This window comes from Aythya ferina (genome assembly GCF_964211825.1).
Source record: "Aythya ferina genome assembly, chromosome: 1".
Lineage (NCBI taxonomy): Eukaryota > Metazoa > Chordata > Aves > Anseriformes > Anatidae > Aythya > Aythya ferina.
The window spans coordinates 95,242,527-95,258,822 of NC_140296.1; the positions used below are offsets into that span (position 1 = coordinate 95,242,527).

General features: G+C 39.9%; 1 protein-coding gene across 2 annotated transcripts in view; it reads right to left on the reverse strand.

The window, feature by feature from the left end:
* SIM2 (SIM bHLH transcription factor 2) overlaps positions 1 to 16,296 on the reverse strand; it is a 57,300-nt gene that overhangs the window by 6,491 nt on the left and 34,513 nt on the right. For both annotated transcript variants that reach the window (XM_084523958.1, XM_084523959.1), the window contains 5 exons: positions 16,086 to 16,285; positions 12,603 to 12,709; positions 6,777 to 6,924; positions 4,661 to 4,829; positions 3,303 to 3,711 (listed from right to left, as the gene is read on the reverse strand). In XM_084523958.1, coding sequence (XP_084380084.1) covers positions 3,303 to 3,711; positions 4,661 to 4,829; positions 6,777 to 6,924; positions 12,603 to 12,709; positions 16,086 to 16,285 — 1,033 coding nt within the window. The remainder of the gene's footprint in view (positions 1 to 3,302; positions 3,712 to 4,660; positions 4,830 to 6,776; positions 6,925 to 12,602; positions 12,710 to 16,085; positions 16,286 to 16,296) is intronic.

A 16,296-nucleotide genomic window follows, 5' to 3' on the forward strand; every position in this document is an offset into this window, starting at 1 on the left:
AGTGAACCACTGAAAAAAGCAACAGTTGACAATGTAAGGAAGATCAGATGCCCCTTTCAATTTGAAGCAAAAAGTTGCTTCCAAAGGTCCAGATTTCTATTTTGCCAACAGTCGCAGCAAAAGTACAACAGGGCTAATTCTACCTCATGAGGAAACAAACTTGGGAACAATTAGAGATAAATCCTCTGCTTGCAATGGCTGCTCTGCTTTTCTCTCCCTATTCTCAGCACTGTGTGTGGACTCCAGCAATGATCTCTGACCTGGCCTTAGTTTGACCATATTCTTTTTTCCTTCCTAAATAGCAGAACTGTAAGGGATCTTGCAGAGAATTAATTGTACCAAGTCACTTTTCATCAAATACCCAGTAGCTAAGCATCCATTAAAATACATCTCCACTCAAAAGAGAACCCACATATTCCAACTTAAGCAACAAAAGCTTAAGTACAAGTAGAATCGCAAGGAAGACCTGCTGGTAGTAGAGCTCCATTTTCCTGGTCACAAGGAAATGGTGAAAGTATGCATGCATGATGAAAGAGAAAAAAAAACAGCAGTTGCTTGTGGCATTTTGTTGATTTTTTTTTCCCCCTAAACAGATTCCTGTGTAATTCTTCTGGGAGCTATCTACCCACATCTACCAACTGATGGTAAATTGCTTGTCTGATGCTGTGCTCACCAGGCTTTTCTGGCAAATTGTATGGCCGTGGTCAGTTTTACAAACTGTTCTCTGAACAGGCTGCTCTTTCCACATCCATTCTCAGTATATCTGATGGCAACCTTTGAGTAGGCAGAGGTGGGTCTACTTTCTCAATCAGTCTCACAGCATCCATTAGTCTGGAAGCAGAGAATAAAAGCTGGGCTGACATCTGTACACACAGGATAGCTTTGTTCCTGCAGACTTACTGGTGGCGGTTTACTTTTATCCTTATACTTTTCAAAAGATATAACTTCTTTCTCACCCACAAAGACACAGCATCTTTAGAAGGGACAAAACCATTCCTAAAACATCTCATAGAATCACAAAATAACCCAAGTTGGAAGGGACCCACAAAGGTCACTGAGTTCACCTCCTGGCTCTGCACAGGACCACCCATGTGTCAGACCATGTGTCTGAGAGCATTGTCCAAGTGTTTCTTGAACTCCAACAAACTTGGTGCTCTGACCACTTCCTATCTCTTCTGGTTTAAAGCTACCCCTTTTGACATCCAGCCCACAACAGCAGCAAAAGGAAGCCAGCACATTAAAGGAGCTCAGGGAAAAAATACAAAAAAAATAAAATAAAATTTAACCTGTGCTAAGCTGTAAGAAAAGCTTCAATTTTACTTATTTTCAACCTAAATACAGGACAATAAAGTAAAATATGACAGTCAGCTAGGTCACTTCAAATGGTCCCATGAAGGACGGAACCCTGGGCCAAAGTTATTTTGTGGTAGACACATTCACTCTCTGATACCATCTCCTCTCTCTTGTAGTAAATTCATATTTTAACATCTGCAGATGTTCCCTTCAGATCTGGAATATTTAATGTTATGTCCCTACGAGAAAAAAAATGCTCGTTTCTGGTATACAGAGAATTTTGAGCCTATCTTTTCTATTTTTTTTTCTTACTAATATTTTTTATTTATTTTTCATTACTGCTACCTCCATCACATCCATAATGAAGTTACAAGAAAGAAATGTTTCCATCCAACTTTATAACAGTATGTCAAACAGCCCCCATTGGTGATTTTTAAATTATCAAAATGGTGTATGCAGATCAATGTAATGTATATGAGATCTAAGGATTAGAGTGTATCTTTAGCTTGTTTACATTATTTACAGCTTTGAAAGGTTATTTCTTATAGGCTGCCACCTCAGAGAAATCAATGTCTTCAGTGCTTCCTTCAAAGTATTTGAGCTAACCGTCTGCACAGAGAGGTGACACAATTGATCGGGGGGAGCACTGAAGACATTTCAAATGAAGCAGGAAGACAGAGCATTTCATTTTGTCATGCCGTGTAGTAACTGTAAGGTACTGACACTCAGAATGACTTCATATTCAGAAAGGACAACCTGCAATTTTTGTGGAAACACATCATGTTTATTTTAATTTCTGTACGTGAACTGAAGTGCATTTGTTTCTTTCTGACTTCAGTGATGACTTACCTCAGTAATTCCACTACACAGCTCAGTGGCCAGTATTGAAGGAGGTGGTATGCCCTGTTTTAAAAGCAATTCTGGTGACTACATTTTTGCAACTGATGTTTGATAATAGAATCATAGAATCACTGCATGGTTTGGGTTGGAAGGCACCTTAAAGACCACCCAGTTCCAACCCCCCTGCCATGGGCAAGGACACCTCCCACCAGACCAGGCTGCCCAAAGCCTCATCCGGCCTGAACTTGAACACTTCCAGGGATGGGGAAACCACAGCTTCTTTGGACAACCTGGTCCAGTGCCTCACCAGTGAAGAATTTCTTCCTAATGTCTAATTTAAATCTACCCTCTTTCAATTTAAATCCATTCCTTCTTGTCTTATCACTGCACTCCCTGACAAAGAGGTCCCCACCAGCTTTCCTGTAGCTCCCTTTGGATACTAGAAGGCCTTTCTGAGGTCTTCCTTGAACCTTCTCTTCTCCAGGCTGAACAAGCCCAACTCCCTCAGCCTGTCTTCACGGGAGAGGTGCTCCAGCACCTTGGTCATCTTCGTGGCCCTCCTCTGGACCCACTCTAACAGGTCCGTGTCCTTCTTGTGCTGGGTCCCCAAAGCTGAACACAGGGCTCCAGGTGGGGTCTCACAAGAGCAGAGCAGACGGGAACAATCACCTCCCTCGCCCTGCTGGCCACGCTTCTTTTGATGCAGCCCGGGATATGTTTGGTTTTCTGGTCTGGAACTGTGCATCGCAAGTTCATGTGGAGCTTCTCATCCGCCAACACCCCCAGGTCCTTCTCCTCGGGGCTGCTCTTGATCCATTCTCTGCTCAGCCTGTATTTCTGCTTGGGAGTGCCCCAGCCCATGTGTAGGGCCTTGCACTCGGCCTTTCTGAACTCCATGAAATTCGCAGAGGCCCACCTCTTGAGCCTGTCCAGGTCCTCTGGATGGCATCCCTTCCCTCCTAATACTCCTAATCAAGTGCTTATGGTAAAGGGAAGTGAGATAAACATGCAAATACTATAAACATATCAGATGTTACATTTCACAGTTTCTGATTTTCTGTATTTCCTGAACATCTTGTATTTCCTATTTTCAAATTACAGTTACAAATATTTCCCAGACACCCCACAGTTTTTCTTTTCCATTTTTCTTTTTTTAAAGTGACACCCACCTTCATAACTCTGTGCAAGATTATGCCGGATGATGTTCACTGGCTGCTCAGGAAGATTTTTGGATGGTGACTGGCTGCTGGGTACCAAGGAGTTGGCATAATGCCACTGGCATTCTCCATTTGTCTGCAGCGTACTCAAGAAAAAACGAGCCACTTCACAAGGTGCTCCTTGAGACTGCCCGAACTTAGAAGGCAACATTTGCTTTTTGCTACTGAAGACATGAGATTCGACAGGGAAGTGTCCATAATGGTAAGAGAAAGGCAAGCTATATGACGGGGCATATAAAAGTTCACTGTTTTCTGAATGGAAGTTTTGTTCTTGAATGGTGGCAGCGTTCACTGCAGGGCTGGATCGCCAGTTTCCCACCTGGCTGCATTCCAGTTTGTCTGTTTGGAATGAGCTGTATTGCTGGGGGAAAAAGGAGGGTAAGAGAGTTAAACGACCAATTTTTATATGAAACCGCATAACATATCATACAGGCGCCCAAAGCTGGGCCTCCTTGAACTGCAATCTCACTGGCTACAGTGGCTTACCAGTGCATTTGAAATTCCTTGTCTTCACTATACCTAACCTTCACTTAACATGCAAACAAAGAACAATTTTGTCATCCTAATGTTAAGGGTTTATTTGATAATTTGCCAGCTGGATTTTAGCTAGTGATTGTAGGCAGTTTTAAATACCAGCGGGCATAAGTTTGTTGCAGAGCACAGGAAGTTACTGATAAGTGCAGTGTCAGACCATTAATGTGATGTTTTGACTGAAGTGTATGTACTAGATGCATTCAGTGCCTTTTTTTTTTTTTTTTTTTTAAGGTAATAGTAACCTCTTCCAACAATATTAATTGCATAGCTCCCTTTCGCATCTAGTTCTAGCACACCCAGTGACAGATATCACAAATCCCACTCCAGCACTCTGCTAGGATTCCTTTCTATGAAGCATTCTCCAGCATAAGGAAACTGCCAGTGTCTATGTGATGTTTAGAGCTCTGCACATCAACAGTGAATAAGATGTATTTTATGCTAGCTCAAATTTTCACAGCACAGCTGTCCTTAATACATGGCTTTCTTCTTCTGACCAAGAAAACACATTGTTTTTGTTTTGTTTTGTTTTTAAGGACTTTATATCCTCCAAATCCAGAAGTCTTTCTGTTTGCATCACTTGCCAGAGCTGTTTTGTACTATTTATGCTGTTCACCCCAAGAACATAAGGGTCTGGTTGTATTCTGGCCTACAAGGATGTTCTTGCAGCAGAGCATGCTGTAGTCAGCTTTACAGGAAGTTCAGTTCCAGAGGATTTCTGTCCTGGCTCAAGGACTCTAACACAATAACTGACAAGTAAATACTGCTGAAAAAGTTACCTGTTGTGGGTAAGGCGTTGTTCTGAGTTTTGCCTTCATTTTGTTACTTTTGGGTTTTACTATTTTCCTTGTTTCCTGCGAGGTAGATACTGAGTTTCTGCATGAGAACTGTGACTTAGAAATGGTAACCTGGTCCAGTGACAGCTGAAGCTCCTTATACTCAATATCTCTGAAAAAAAAACAGTCCAATAGATTACATACTCAAACATACCACACAGATCCAAAATAACTCATTGAAAATATATTAACTTTCACAATGTTTTCATTCTTCCAAGAATGAGTGTGCAATGCTAGACTGGGGATCATAGAATCATAGAATATCCTGAGTTGGAAGGGACCCATAAGGATCATCAAGTCCAACTCCTGGCACTGCACAGGTCTACCCAAAATTTTAGACCATGTGACTAAGTGCACAGTCCAATCTCTTCTTAAATTCAGACAGGCTTGGTGCAGTGTCTACGTCCCTGGGGAGCATGTTCCAGTGTGCGACCACCCTCACAGTGAAGAACCTCTTCCTGATGTCCAGCCTAAACTTCCCCTGCCTCAGCTTAACACTGTTCCCATGGGTCCTGTCACTGGTGACTATGGAGAATAGGTCACCTGCCTCTTTTGGTCTCTTTCCTGGCTCTCACAACTTGCTCCGAGGAGAGATTATAGGAGCAATGTTCCTCTCCTGTCAGCACAATGTCCTTGTAACTAGGCCATCGGAGCTGCAATATTGTTTTTCTCCTCTGTTTTGTTCATTTTTACTTGTTCTACATATAGGGCAGATCTACAAAGCAGGCTAAAAAAAACCAAAAACAAATCGAGGACAGACTATGGATCATTTATTGAAACATAAATTGATATATTCTTGATGATTAATGGTCTCCCCTTGTTTTGTCTGTAGCAACAGTGGAGCATATTTTTGAAACAATAACTTTAAAATAAACAAACAAACAACGATAACAAAAAAACTACTTCTCTAACACTTCCTATCTAGAACTCTTTTCCATTGCTTTTTAATGGTGAACAACCTGGAAGTAAAATTGAAGATTATACTGTTACGTCCCTGGCATAGCTTCCTCTTTTTTATTCAAATCACTTGCCCCAGCTCATGGGACTCAATCAGGTTGCAGGACGGAGTCTTTCCTTAGTGCCACTGGCTCTCACATCTGTGCAGCAATGACTGCAGTGTTGGCCAATGTGTCCAGGGCTGCATACCTACTTCATGTAGTTTGAGAAAACATCCTGTGGTGGCTACCTGGTCATACACTTTACTTCCTCAAGGTTGGGTAGCAGAAACAGCAGTATAATATGCAAACACATATGACCCTACCACAAACATCATGCAAACACAATTTACTTCCAAGCCAGTTAAGGAACGGACAAGTGTAGATAAAAGGGTGTATAGTTCCCTGTTTTTTTCTGCTGTTGTTCAACAAAAGCAGTGCCCTTTATCATTTTTTTTTTTTTTTTTTTTAAGATACTCTTTTGAGGCACAGTCTGTTCCACTGTTGCTTATCTCTCTTATTCTGTGCAGATTTCTGTCTCTCTCAGGTTGATATCAAAACAGGAATTTTGTCACCTTCACCTTTATGACTGAACCAGAATTCATAAACTGCATGCCAAACCTCTGCACATTCACAAGCTCAGTGGGAGCTGCTTGGCATTGTGAGAAGGTTGTTTCACCCCGAGTGCCTGCAACCCAAGGCTAGTGAGGGAATCCTCTGTGATTCACCCACTTCTGTGAGGAGTAAAGCTTCCTACCATTTCTCTGTTTGGCAAACTGATGCTGTGACCTCTGCTGGGTAGCTGTAGCTCTTGCTGTGTCAGGACAGCACCACTGAAGTTCTGATGCCAATTACAGAACCATTTCCAGGTCTAACACAAAAAGCTACCAGTGGTACTACACATTCAAGAAGATGGTATATGAAATAAACATCAAAAATACTATCTCTTTTTAGCTCAGTGTGCTTCTGTAGCTAAAAGAGGGAGGATATGAGGAGAGAAAAATGGCTGCAACATGCAAACACAGAATGATACTGGAAGACACAAATAAAGCAAACGTAAAGGATTCAATTAGTAATGAATCAATTTCTGATAACACGTAATGGTACAAAGTATTTTGACTTACGTAAGGACATAATTGACACTCACTATGCAGTGAGGCCGTGATGAACGGCTGTTATGCACAATGGTAGCATAGCTCTGTACCCAAACCCAGCCTCCATGCTTGGACAGTAGCCGATAGTACTTGGTTGTGACTTGGCCTTTCACCAGCACTGTGAATAAAATACAAAAAAAAGCACTTCACATTGCTTGCACTTGTGACCACTTCCTGGAGAGATTTATTTGCAAGGGAGGGAACTTTCTCCCTCCTTCCCCTTTTTTAGACCTCCTTCTCTCACCAAACACAAGATAGCTTCCTTGCAAAGATATCTGTCCTACTCTTTTACATCTTTTCATGATGTCACTATGTTGTTTACAAGTAGCATGTTCTCAACTATTAAGGTTTGTATTCTTTCTTTTCCAGTTCACCCTGCTCTCTTTTTTACATTCAGCAAAAAACATTTATTATTTTTAATCTTCTAACTGAAAATGAGAAGTTCAAGGCAGCAGAAGTATTTTGAAGTGGACACAACTGCCTTGAACTTTTCCAGCATATTTGGGAAGCACTTTTGATATTCATACCTTCAAAGATAACTGTATTTTGGAGTCAATTTTATGCTATAATGCTTTTTCCTATGTAAGCACTACATCTTGAAGGTTGACTTAAAAGAGAAAAATTAAAATGCTATTTGGTTCTTAAGCACACAAATAAAGACAGGGCCAGAGATATGAATCAGTTATCAGCTAGATTTCACTAAAAATGTAATGTTCTAAACACCAGCTTGGATTCTCTGTGAATAAAGATGTTTTGGCATATGAGTTGTGCAGCATCTTTAAATATTTAATCTAGCCACAAATCTTTCTGGTCCAGTGCCAAGCATTTATCTAATGATTCACCAGAATATACTTCCCAGCCTTCAAAGATTCTTTTTCTCTTGTGTGACCCAGAAGCACGTCTTTACGGAACTCAACCTTCTTACTCCCCTATACAATTAGATATTTATTTTAAATTAGGAAATAAGAGATTGATTTTGATACTCAAACTATTTAAAAAAAAAGAAAAGTAATCAATAGCAGCAGTTCCTTGTAGCTTTGTGTAATACATTATTACGCAAAAATTATATTTTTGTGTAATTCCAAAAATTTGAAAAAATGGAATTACTGCTTTCCAATGTAGGATTTATACTACTTTGAAATCATTATCAAAGCTCACTGTAATTTTGTTCTCTTGGTATACATGCTAGGTGCAGAAACAGAGCAGAAATAAGCTGATCAAACAGGTTGCCTCTTTCAGTGCACTCTAGTAGAGCAAATGATCAATTGAAATTGGACTATATGGCTTATATTTAGCATTCATAGGAGATTCTTCTGACAGGGAGGACATCCAGTATTAAACTGAGAACAAAAAAGTGCATAATTTTGGGGGGGATTGTCCAGATTATTAATTAATTACATGGCCAACAGCCATCACTGGAGTTGTGTTTTTTTTGTTCATATTTTACTTGGGGCAGTGTGGGTTTGTAATTTCAATAAATATCAAAGACTGCAATAGTGTGGATAACATAAATAGCCCAATGGAAGACTGACAGAAACAGAAGAGCAATAGTGTTTGTTCTTGCTAAGAAGTCTTCTAAGTCTGTTGCATGGGGGTCCTCTCTGGACTGTTTACTCTCCTGTCCACTTGTACAAGTCACAACATACTCAACCTTTTCTTCAAATCAAGTTAATCTCCCTAAGAAAATCAGGTTCTTGCTAACTGACTTTAGACAGGTGTTTCTGGAAGTGTCAGTTCTCCTTCCATTACAGGATATGGTATCTATTTGTTCAGAAATCAACAAGATAAATAACCCCACCCTGCAGGACACTCAAAAACCTGTCTTTGCTAACACCCAGCCACTACTATGTAGAGTTTGAAGTATCTCATACATCAGCTTTTTGCTTCATGCTTACAGGTGTTCTTTCTCGCACCTACATTTCTACACAGAATAATTGCAGAGAGGCAGGGAGAGGTGGGCCTATGTGCAGATGTTAAAAAAAAATAAATAAATAAGTAAAATAGGGGAAATGTGTCTAATTTCTTAAACACACACACAAAATATATAGACACATATACTGTTAAAGTGCAATAAATCACACCAAAGTAAAGGTGTTGTATCTGCTACTCATAGATTCAGTGTAATGATGCCAAATAAACCTGTTGTAAAGATATTTGTTAATAACCAACCATGTTCCATGGATTCACAATGTTTTTTTGCCATTCTGTAATCCAAATTGTCCACTCCTAGCAAATGATACTTACATTTTGGCCTAGATAATCTAACAAATATTTTTGTAATGGGGCTTCAGTTTTCCATAATGGAGATTAATGCTCTAGTGGTTCACCAGCTATCACAGAGTTCTTCCATGTGCTTTGGCTTTTCACTTTCTCTAACTCTTCTTTTTTATTAAAAAAAAATAAAAATCCCTGTTTTAGCTCTTCAGTTAAGACAGTATTTTAAAAGATGTGAAAACCGCTGAGGACTACAGTGTTCAGCCTTCCTTCCTAATTATATGGACAAACCAATATTTCTCTTGGGACAGGGGAGGACTCCACGTCTCCTGCATTTTTAGCAATGTGGGGAAAGTCTGACCTTGGCTCAGGGGCAGTAGCTGTGCTTCTGATACAGTAAATGAGGTCAATTTCCATTTGGCCCTTGGTGAAATTATCCTGTTTGATGCTGATTGGGAAACCTCAGAAACGGGAGTGAGGTAAATCCACTACCAAGACAATCTGTGCAGGCTTAGACTTCTTGGTGGCCTCCGCTGCAATCAGACAGGGAGGACTCAGTGGCTTTAGCCTTGGCTCTGAGATGTGCCATTTGTAGCTGGGTGTTCCTGTGTTGTGGTTCCCTCCTGGTTTAGCAGGCAAGCTGAAAAAGGCATTGGGCTGGCTGGGCTGGTCCTTCTGGCCTGTCACTGATGGCTATTTTAAAAGGCTCCAGCAGGCTCACAGGCATGCAGCTGGGAGTTGCCAGCCTGCGCTTCAAGATACCACTCAGAGAAATGGACTTCTTGGTTCTGCTGTCACAGCAGTTACTGGTTTAGCTTCCCTGGTGCACACAACCTGGCATGTCATCGGCACAGCTCTTGGGTGGTGTGGTCAGGGGTTGGTGCCCCAGCAGCCTCTACAGTTCTTTTGCCCTCTTAAAAACGAGTGCAGCTCTGCCAGAATCCTCTTGATTACCAGGGGAGCAACAGCAGATTCAATGCCCTGGACAGCAAACTGTGCTCTCCCATGAAATAGGTTCTATAAATACATAGGTTGATTTCCAGGAAGCAGCAAAACGAAAAAGGAAGCTTTGGTGATGGCATCAGATGGGGCTGTGGGTTGTCTTGCCAAGGCACAGAGAAGCGATTCTTTTAAGAGTTTATAATGTGGGAAGAGCAATGATGCTACAACATGAGGGATGCAGAAAATCTCCCTCACAGAGAGATGATGGTACAAATGATTTTTTTTCATGAGCGATGATTTCTCTGAAGCCAGAAAAATAGTTTGTCTGTTCTGGAATAGAGGAATATTTTGTCTGGACTGGAAGAGCTTCTCTAGCCTGTCTTTTAGATGAAAGTTTCTAAATCTAAGGAGAAGTTCTAAATGTCTTTCAGAATGAAAGGAGTCATCATTTGTGTGGCCACATTTCCCCCGTTGCAGAGAAAACACTGTGTATATTGATGGTGCTATAGAAATAAATAGCGCTAGTTCAAATATCAGAAACTTTTTCATAGAGCTGGAAGTAAATCAAATGTTTAAAACAGGAAACACTGTTTACTGCCAGCACACCTTAGGCAAATATTCACATCTACATTTTCCTCATAGTCTGATGTTCTTTTTATATTGCGTCTAATTTGTTTCCCTCACTGTTCCCTTTGTTTTGTTCTCTGTGCTGCCTAACAAAGTTCACTAACTTCAGGTCTTCAGTCTGGGCTTTTTTTCCTCTAAGAAAGAGCAATTGGTTACCCTATTTTAGGGTTGCTATATTTTCCTTTTTTGCTAAATACCCTTATTAGGTGTAAGATGTTTCTCTCCAGATTTCTTCATCAGATGACACTTAATCATCAGATTGTTTTATAGAAGTGTACGTCAAACCTGCCAACCTTTTACTGCTTGTGTTCCTCAGACATTTGCTGATGGATGGTGGGTGAGTTATAACAGTGCTCCCCAGAGGAAGTTTGTACACTTTACATCTGTTTTAATAATTCCTGTTGCTTAGTATTCTGACTATGATTCTGCACTGTTCCTACTGTTGCCCAAGTGTTAGCCATTTCCTTCTTTTTGCTTCTTGGCATTTAATTGCTTTGATTTTTTTTTTTCTTTCTTTTTTTTTTTTTCTGATTTTAAACTTTACAATAATTTATCTTTGCAATTCAGGTACAGTATCTAGAGAACTGTTTTCAGTTATTCTGTTTTGTTAATGTTTTTTGTTTGTCTGTTTTTTTTTTGTTTTTTTTTGTTTGTTTGTTTGTTTTTTGTTGTTTTTTTGTTTTTTAAAGTCAGTAAACATGATGTGTCTCTTTTTAAAACTCCAGTCTGACATAGGTCAAACTGGTAGCCAAACTACAGGTCTTCTCCCACACAGACAGCGCTATCCATGACTCTGCTCTAAAATAGATAAACTGTTTTCCAGAGATGATTGTGGCTGTATTGGAAGCATCCGTATAATGGTTGATATAGATATTTTAAATAGTCATGTACAAATAAAGAGCAATTTTTGTACAGGTTGACATTCACAACCAGCTGCAGAAAATAGCACTACAAAAAGGATGCCCCCAATGGGGTATTCTGTAATCCCTGATTACAGAATCATTCTAGTTTATATTTTATATTGACTCAAAAACGTCAATAGTGTTATGGTAAACATGATCTTGCTGTAAAGATCAACTTTTGCTTTTGCAGGTGTAGTACACATGGCCATCAACAGAATTCAGTACTTGGAATTTCAGCACTGATTTGTGCCAAACACAATTACATCCTTCTTTTATATTCCAAATCCTCATGAACAGCACAGAGTAAGGTGAAGAACCAACTACCTTCTCCTTCAGGAAGCCTAAAAGAAGTATTTGACTCTGGCTGCTTTCAGTCCACAGAAGCAATCTGGAAAAAAATTCACTGACATTGGTTTTTGGATTTCATCTTTGCATCGTATGGGCTACAACAGACTGAGCCAAGTCCAGATTTCAGCTATTCCCTCAATTTGCTTCTCAAATTAATGTGCTACTGAATGAACTACTTCCCAAATCCAGATGTTTGAAGATATGATTAGTGTCTCTGTTGGCAGATGGGGAATTATTAAATGTGTAATTTTTTTTCCTGACACTCCATTCTCCAAACCTCATCCACATGCTATTAATGAACATTCATCTCAGGATTTTTTGGGTTTGCATTCACTTCAAACACGGGCTGATTATTACTAACATGTTTCAGAGGAATGGAGAGGTCTTGCATAATTTTTCTTCTAACAACAGAGGATAGCAAAGTCCAGATTTTCCCCTCTTGCGCACTCACTCGCTCTTTTGTATTTTCTTTTTTTTTCCTTCAGGAGTTCACCACCCAGAATCAAGTCCACATTTTCAAAAGAGCTCAGATCCTTTAAGTCAAAGATAAAAGTACCCAGATATATTTGTATAAGCACAGCATATTAACTTTCTAGCTTATTTGCAGAAGTAATCATTTCCTTAAGTGATAGCCAAGCACTTTTGAAAATCAAGCTTCAGTCAAGATATGGAAACCTTTCTTTACTTTCCAGCATAGTGCCTGTTGCCTGCAAAACTTCTCACTCTGGCTAATAAATTTCAGTCTAGTATTCTTTTTACTTACACAGATGATGAGCATATCGTAAATGGAACACATCACAGCCATGAACATGGTGGTAGAGGGTTTTTTCTATCAGATCTTGGGGCTCATATCCAGTTAATTCAGTCACTCTAGAAAAGGAAGATTCCATAATAAGCAAAATCTCTAGGAATATTCAGTTTCATTAACATAACTTTTGATTGCGCCAACAAATAAGGTACCTAAAAACTGTAGGACAAAATATTAGTTTTGGAAACAGAATCCTCATCTTTATAAGAACATAAAACCCTCTCAACCCAGCCAAAGCAAGGTGCAGCTATTCCCTGGCCAGCCTTACACACAGACAGGAAAAAGAGTTCTTTTACTTATTTCAGCTTTGGGCTTTTGCCACCGCCATGCATGATCCTTTGCACAAAAATCCAGTTGAGGAGCCAGTCACGAAACAATAAAACTACTCTTGTGCACTGCTGACAAACTTTCATTTGCTTTTGCAAACATACAAGCATAGCATGTATGTCAGTCCGTAGAGGCTGTGATCATGGTCTATAAATAAATTCAGGCTAATGACTAACAGAAGAAGGAAGCAGGAGTTTATTCCAGCTAAGAATGTGGAGAGACAAGGAGCTATGAAGATCACAAGCTAAGAAAAGGAAAGCTGAAGCTAGACTTGAGAAAAACTTCCTCACTTGAGAAGAAGTGGAAGAATAATGGAAGAATTTGAAATGGCAGCATCTCTGCAGATGTTAAAGAACAAGGCTGCACTGGCCAGAAATACACTGGGACACACTTAGAAGTCTCCTGGAGGTTGGCTTCCAGGTTAGACTCTTCTGGAAGGAACCCAGTTCACATGTCTAAGGCCTCCTAATGATACAAATTGCAGCACAGTGAGCGAGGATGGCCAGGATAAAAAAAAGCATCCTTCAAAAGGGTGCTGCTGGTCTGAACTAAAACACTGATGTGGATACACTCCGTATCAAAGAATAACACAGCAGCATCTACAGAAAGGAATGCAGGGGTCTCAAGCAACCTGTGCCACTGGGGGTTGCAGATAATGTAAATTTTATTTTTTTTTCTTCTCCATTTTTTTTCCTATTTTCCCCTCTTTTTATCTTCTCTTTTTTCTTTTTACAATTATTATGCACCTTATTTACACTTGCTCTAACACTACATAATCATGTGGAAAGCAAGGAAATCAGAAAAAAAAAAAAAAAAAAAAAAAAAAAAAAAACAGAAAAAAACAATGCCTTCATGGCTTGATTTACAAATACAGTACAAATACATCCATACCTGCCCTAGCTATGCCTTCATCTGGGAAAATCTTGCATGCCTTTGCCTCAGGGATGACCAATGCAGAGCAAGCATGTGTGCTCTCTTTCTGCAGCAGGCTTTGTGAGTACATGCTTCTGTTTCTCCTCTGCAGTGTGCCCTGTCCTTCCTGGCTTATGGTTCTAGAGGCCCAATTTCTCACTTAAGAATTTAGTCACCTATCAGCGTGATGAAATACTGATGTAAAATCCTGTTCAAATTTCAGTGCTCCTTCTGGATTTACTGCAATTAAAACAAAGCTGGCAGTTCATCCTGCTCACGTAATGGCTGAGTACAGAGACAGTTAATCCAGAAAACAAACAAGCAAAAAGCTAAAACCCAAGCCAGGTGTGAATGTTTCTGGAAATGCAGCTTCACTTTAAGTGTTGGAATCTAGAAATAAACTTAGCTGCTTGACGTCCTTAACACAAAAGCAAGCCCTCAGTAAGCTGCTGTAGGGAGCCTGGGTTCTGAGTGTTGTTATCTCTGTCAATCCACACGGAGAAAAAAAGAGCTTGCCCTGATGATCAGCTCTGCCCTCTACAGTTCCTTAAAGCCTTTGGAATCTATGTAGCAATGGAAAAATAGGCTGCACCACCTAAATCAGAAGCTGCAGGTCATTTAGAGGGAAGTAATTGCCTCCTTTTTCCAGTTACCTTGACAAATGAGCTCTTGCATGCTTTGTATTGTATTGAGTGTCTAGAAAGTCTTACCTGTTTCTTCCTATGGCTGTAATGCTGTAATGCCTCTCCGCTCTGTGACTGTTACCTCTAAAGATCTACCAACTTTTTTTCTTGCATGGATACCAGAAGCAAGCCTGAAAACAGTTTTGTCTTATTCCTAGTACGCCCCTACTCAGGGCAAATATAACTTGGTTTGCTCAGCTGGGAAAGCAAAGGGCTCTGGTAGCACTTAATACCCCCAGCTATCCTGTGTGTGGATGACACGCATCTGCTCTTTGGTAAACACAGCTATGCAAGAGTACTGGTTATATCTGTGCTCCTGTCAACACCTCTGGTTATACTGTCTCCTTTGAAGACACTTATGTCTCCAGGCAGTTCCTCTTAGGCACATCATTTCCTTTTTTCCACATGCAAAGACATGTTGCTGAACCCCGTGTGCTTCTTTGTAGCTGTTACATTAAGTAAAGCATGCCAAAAATAAAAATAAAAAAATCCAGAAACAACCAGTTCTTTGTATTTTAGCAACTGATGGCCCACTATCTAATTGACTTAGCATGGAAAAGGAGCATGTTCTTGCATGGCTGATCTGCCATGCAAAACTTCCCCAGTCTTGGATACAGTCTTTTTCACTGTTACACATAAATATCATTTCTGCTTCTAACAAATCCAGCATGTCAGGGAAATGAGAGAGTATGTGACATACTGCTCCACATGCAGGGATTTCTAAAGAATGATCATCCTGTCAATGATCAAATCTGTTATATTGTCTGGGAATTGGGCCTTTCCCCTGAAGGTATCTTGAACTGCACTGTACAAAGAATCATTGTATACTGAAAGATACCATGTTTTCAAAAAGGGTTGAGTGAGTCATTTCATAATTCCTTCAGTTCTGTTTTTGTGCTCTTCTCTTCCTAGCTGGTATGTGAGCTACATCCACTGAGGGTGGAGATGAGGTTCTCTTTCCTAAGCAGAAATATTTTCCCAGGTTTTCTTTAGGAAGGTTGTATTTCCATGTAGTAGCCAATGGAATTCATTTTCCTTGCTTCCTTCAAACCACAATTAGTAGGGTTGGTTTCATTGTTAAGGCATTAAAGTGTAAAATACTCTTTTTTCTTACTACTTTGCCAAAAGCTTTCTGGATGACCCTGAAAAGTAATTTGAGCTCAGTGTTTCAATTACAGATGATGGTGCATGCTTATTACTTCCACTAGGTTTGCATGTTAAAATTTATCTTCTTTAAAGTAAAAACATTTTACTGCTCTTCTGCACATTAATCAGCAACAAGGCTTTAGCTGACTCTCTGAAAATGTAGGTAACTATTAGTTAAAGTATATAGGCTTATGTTGGCATTCAAGACAAAGTATGGCCTGCCCTGAAGAGCTTTGAAGATGCTCACAGTCTTTGTCTTCCAGATCTGTTTAGTACCTTTTTATGGGTATTCTGATTTGTTTGGAAACCACTGCAACTTATAACACTTACTTTGAAAACATTTTATGCTAGAAATGAAATAGCTGCTTACCTGGAATCTAGGAATATTAATTTTAAGTCCAAACTTGCTCTGAACATAAACATGTTACTATGAAGTTTGATCTCAGTGATTGCACTGGGAGGTAAAGATTGACCTACAGCCACCAGTCCAACGATTTGGTAACAGGAATCATACAAAGACATATCTAGCATATACTGCCGTATCTTCAAATAGCCACTGCAATGGATCACCTGGCATGAAA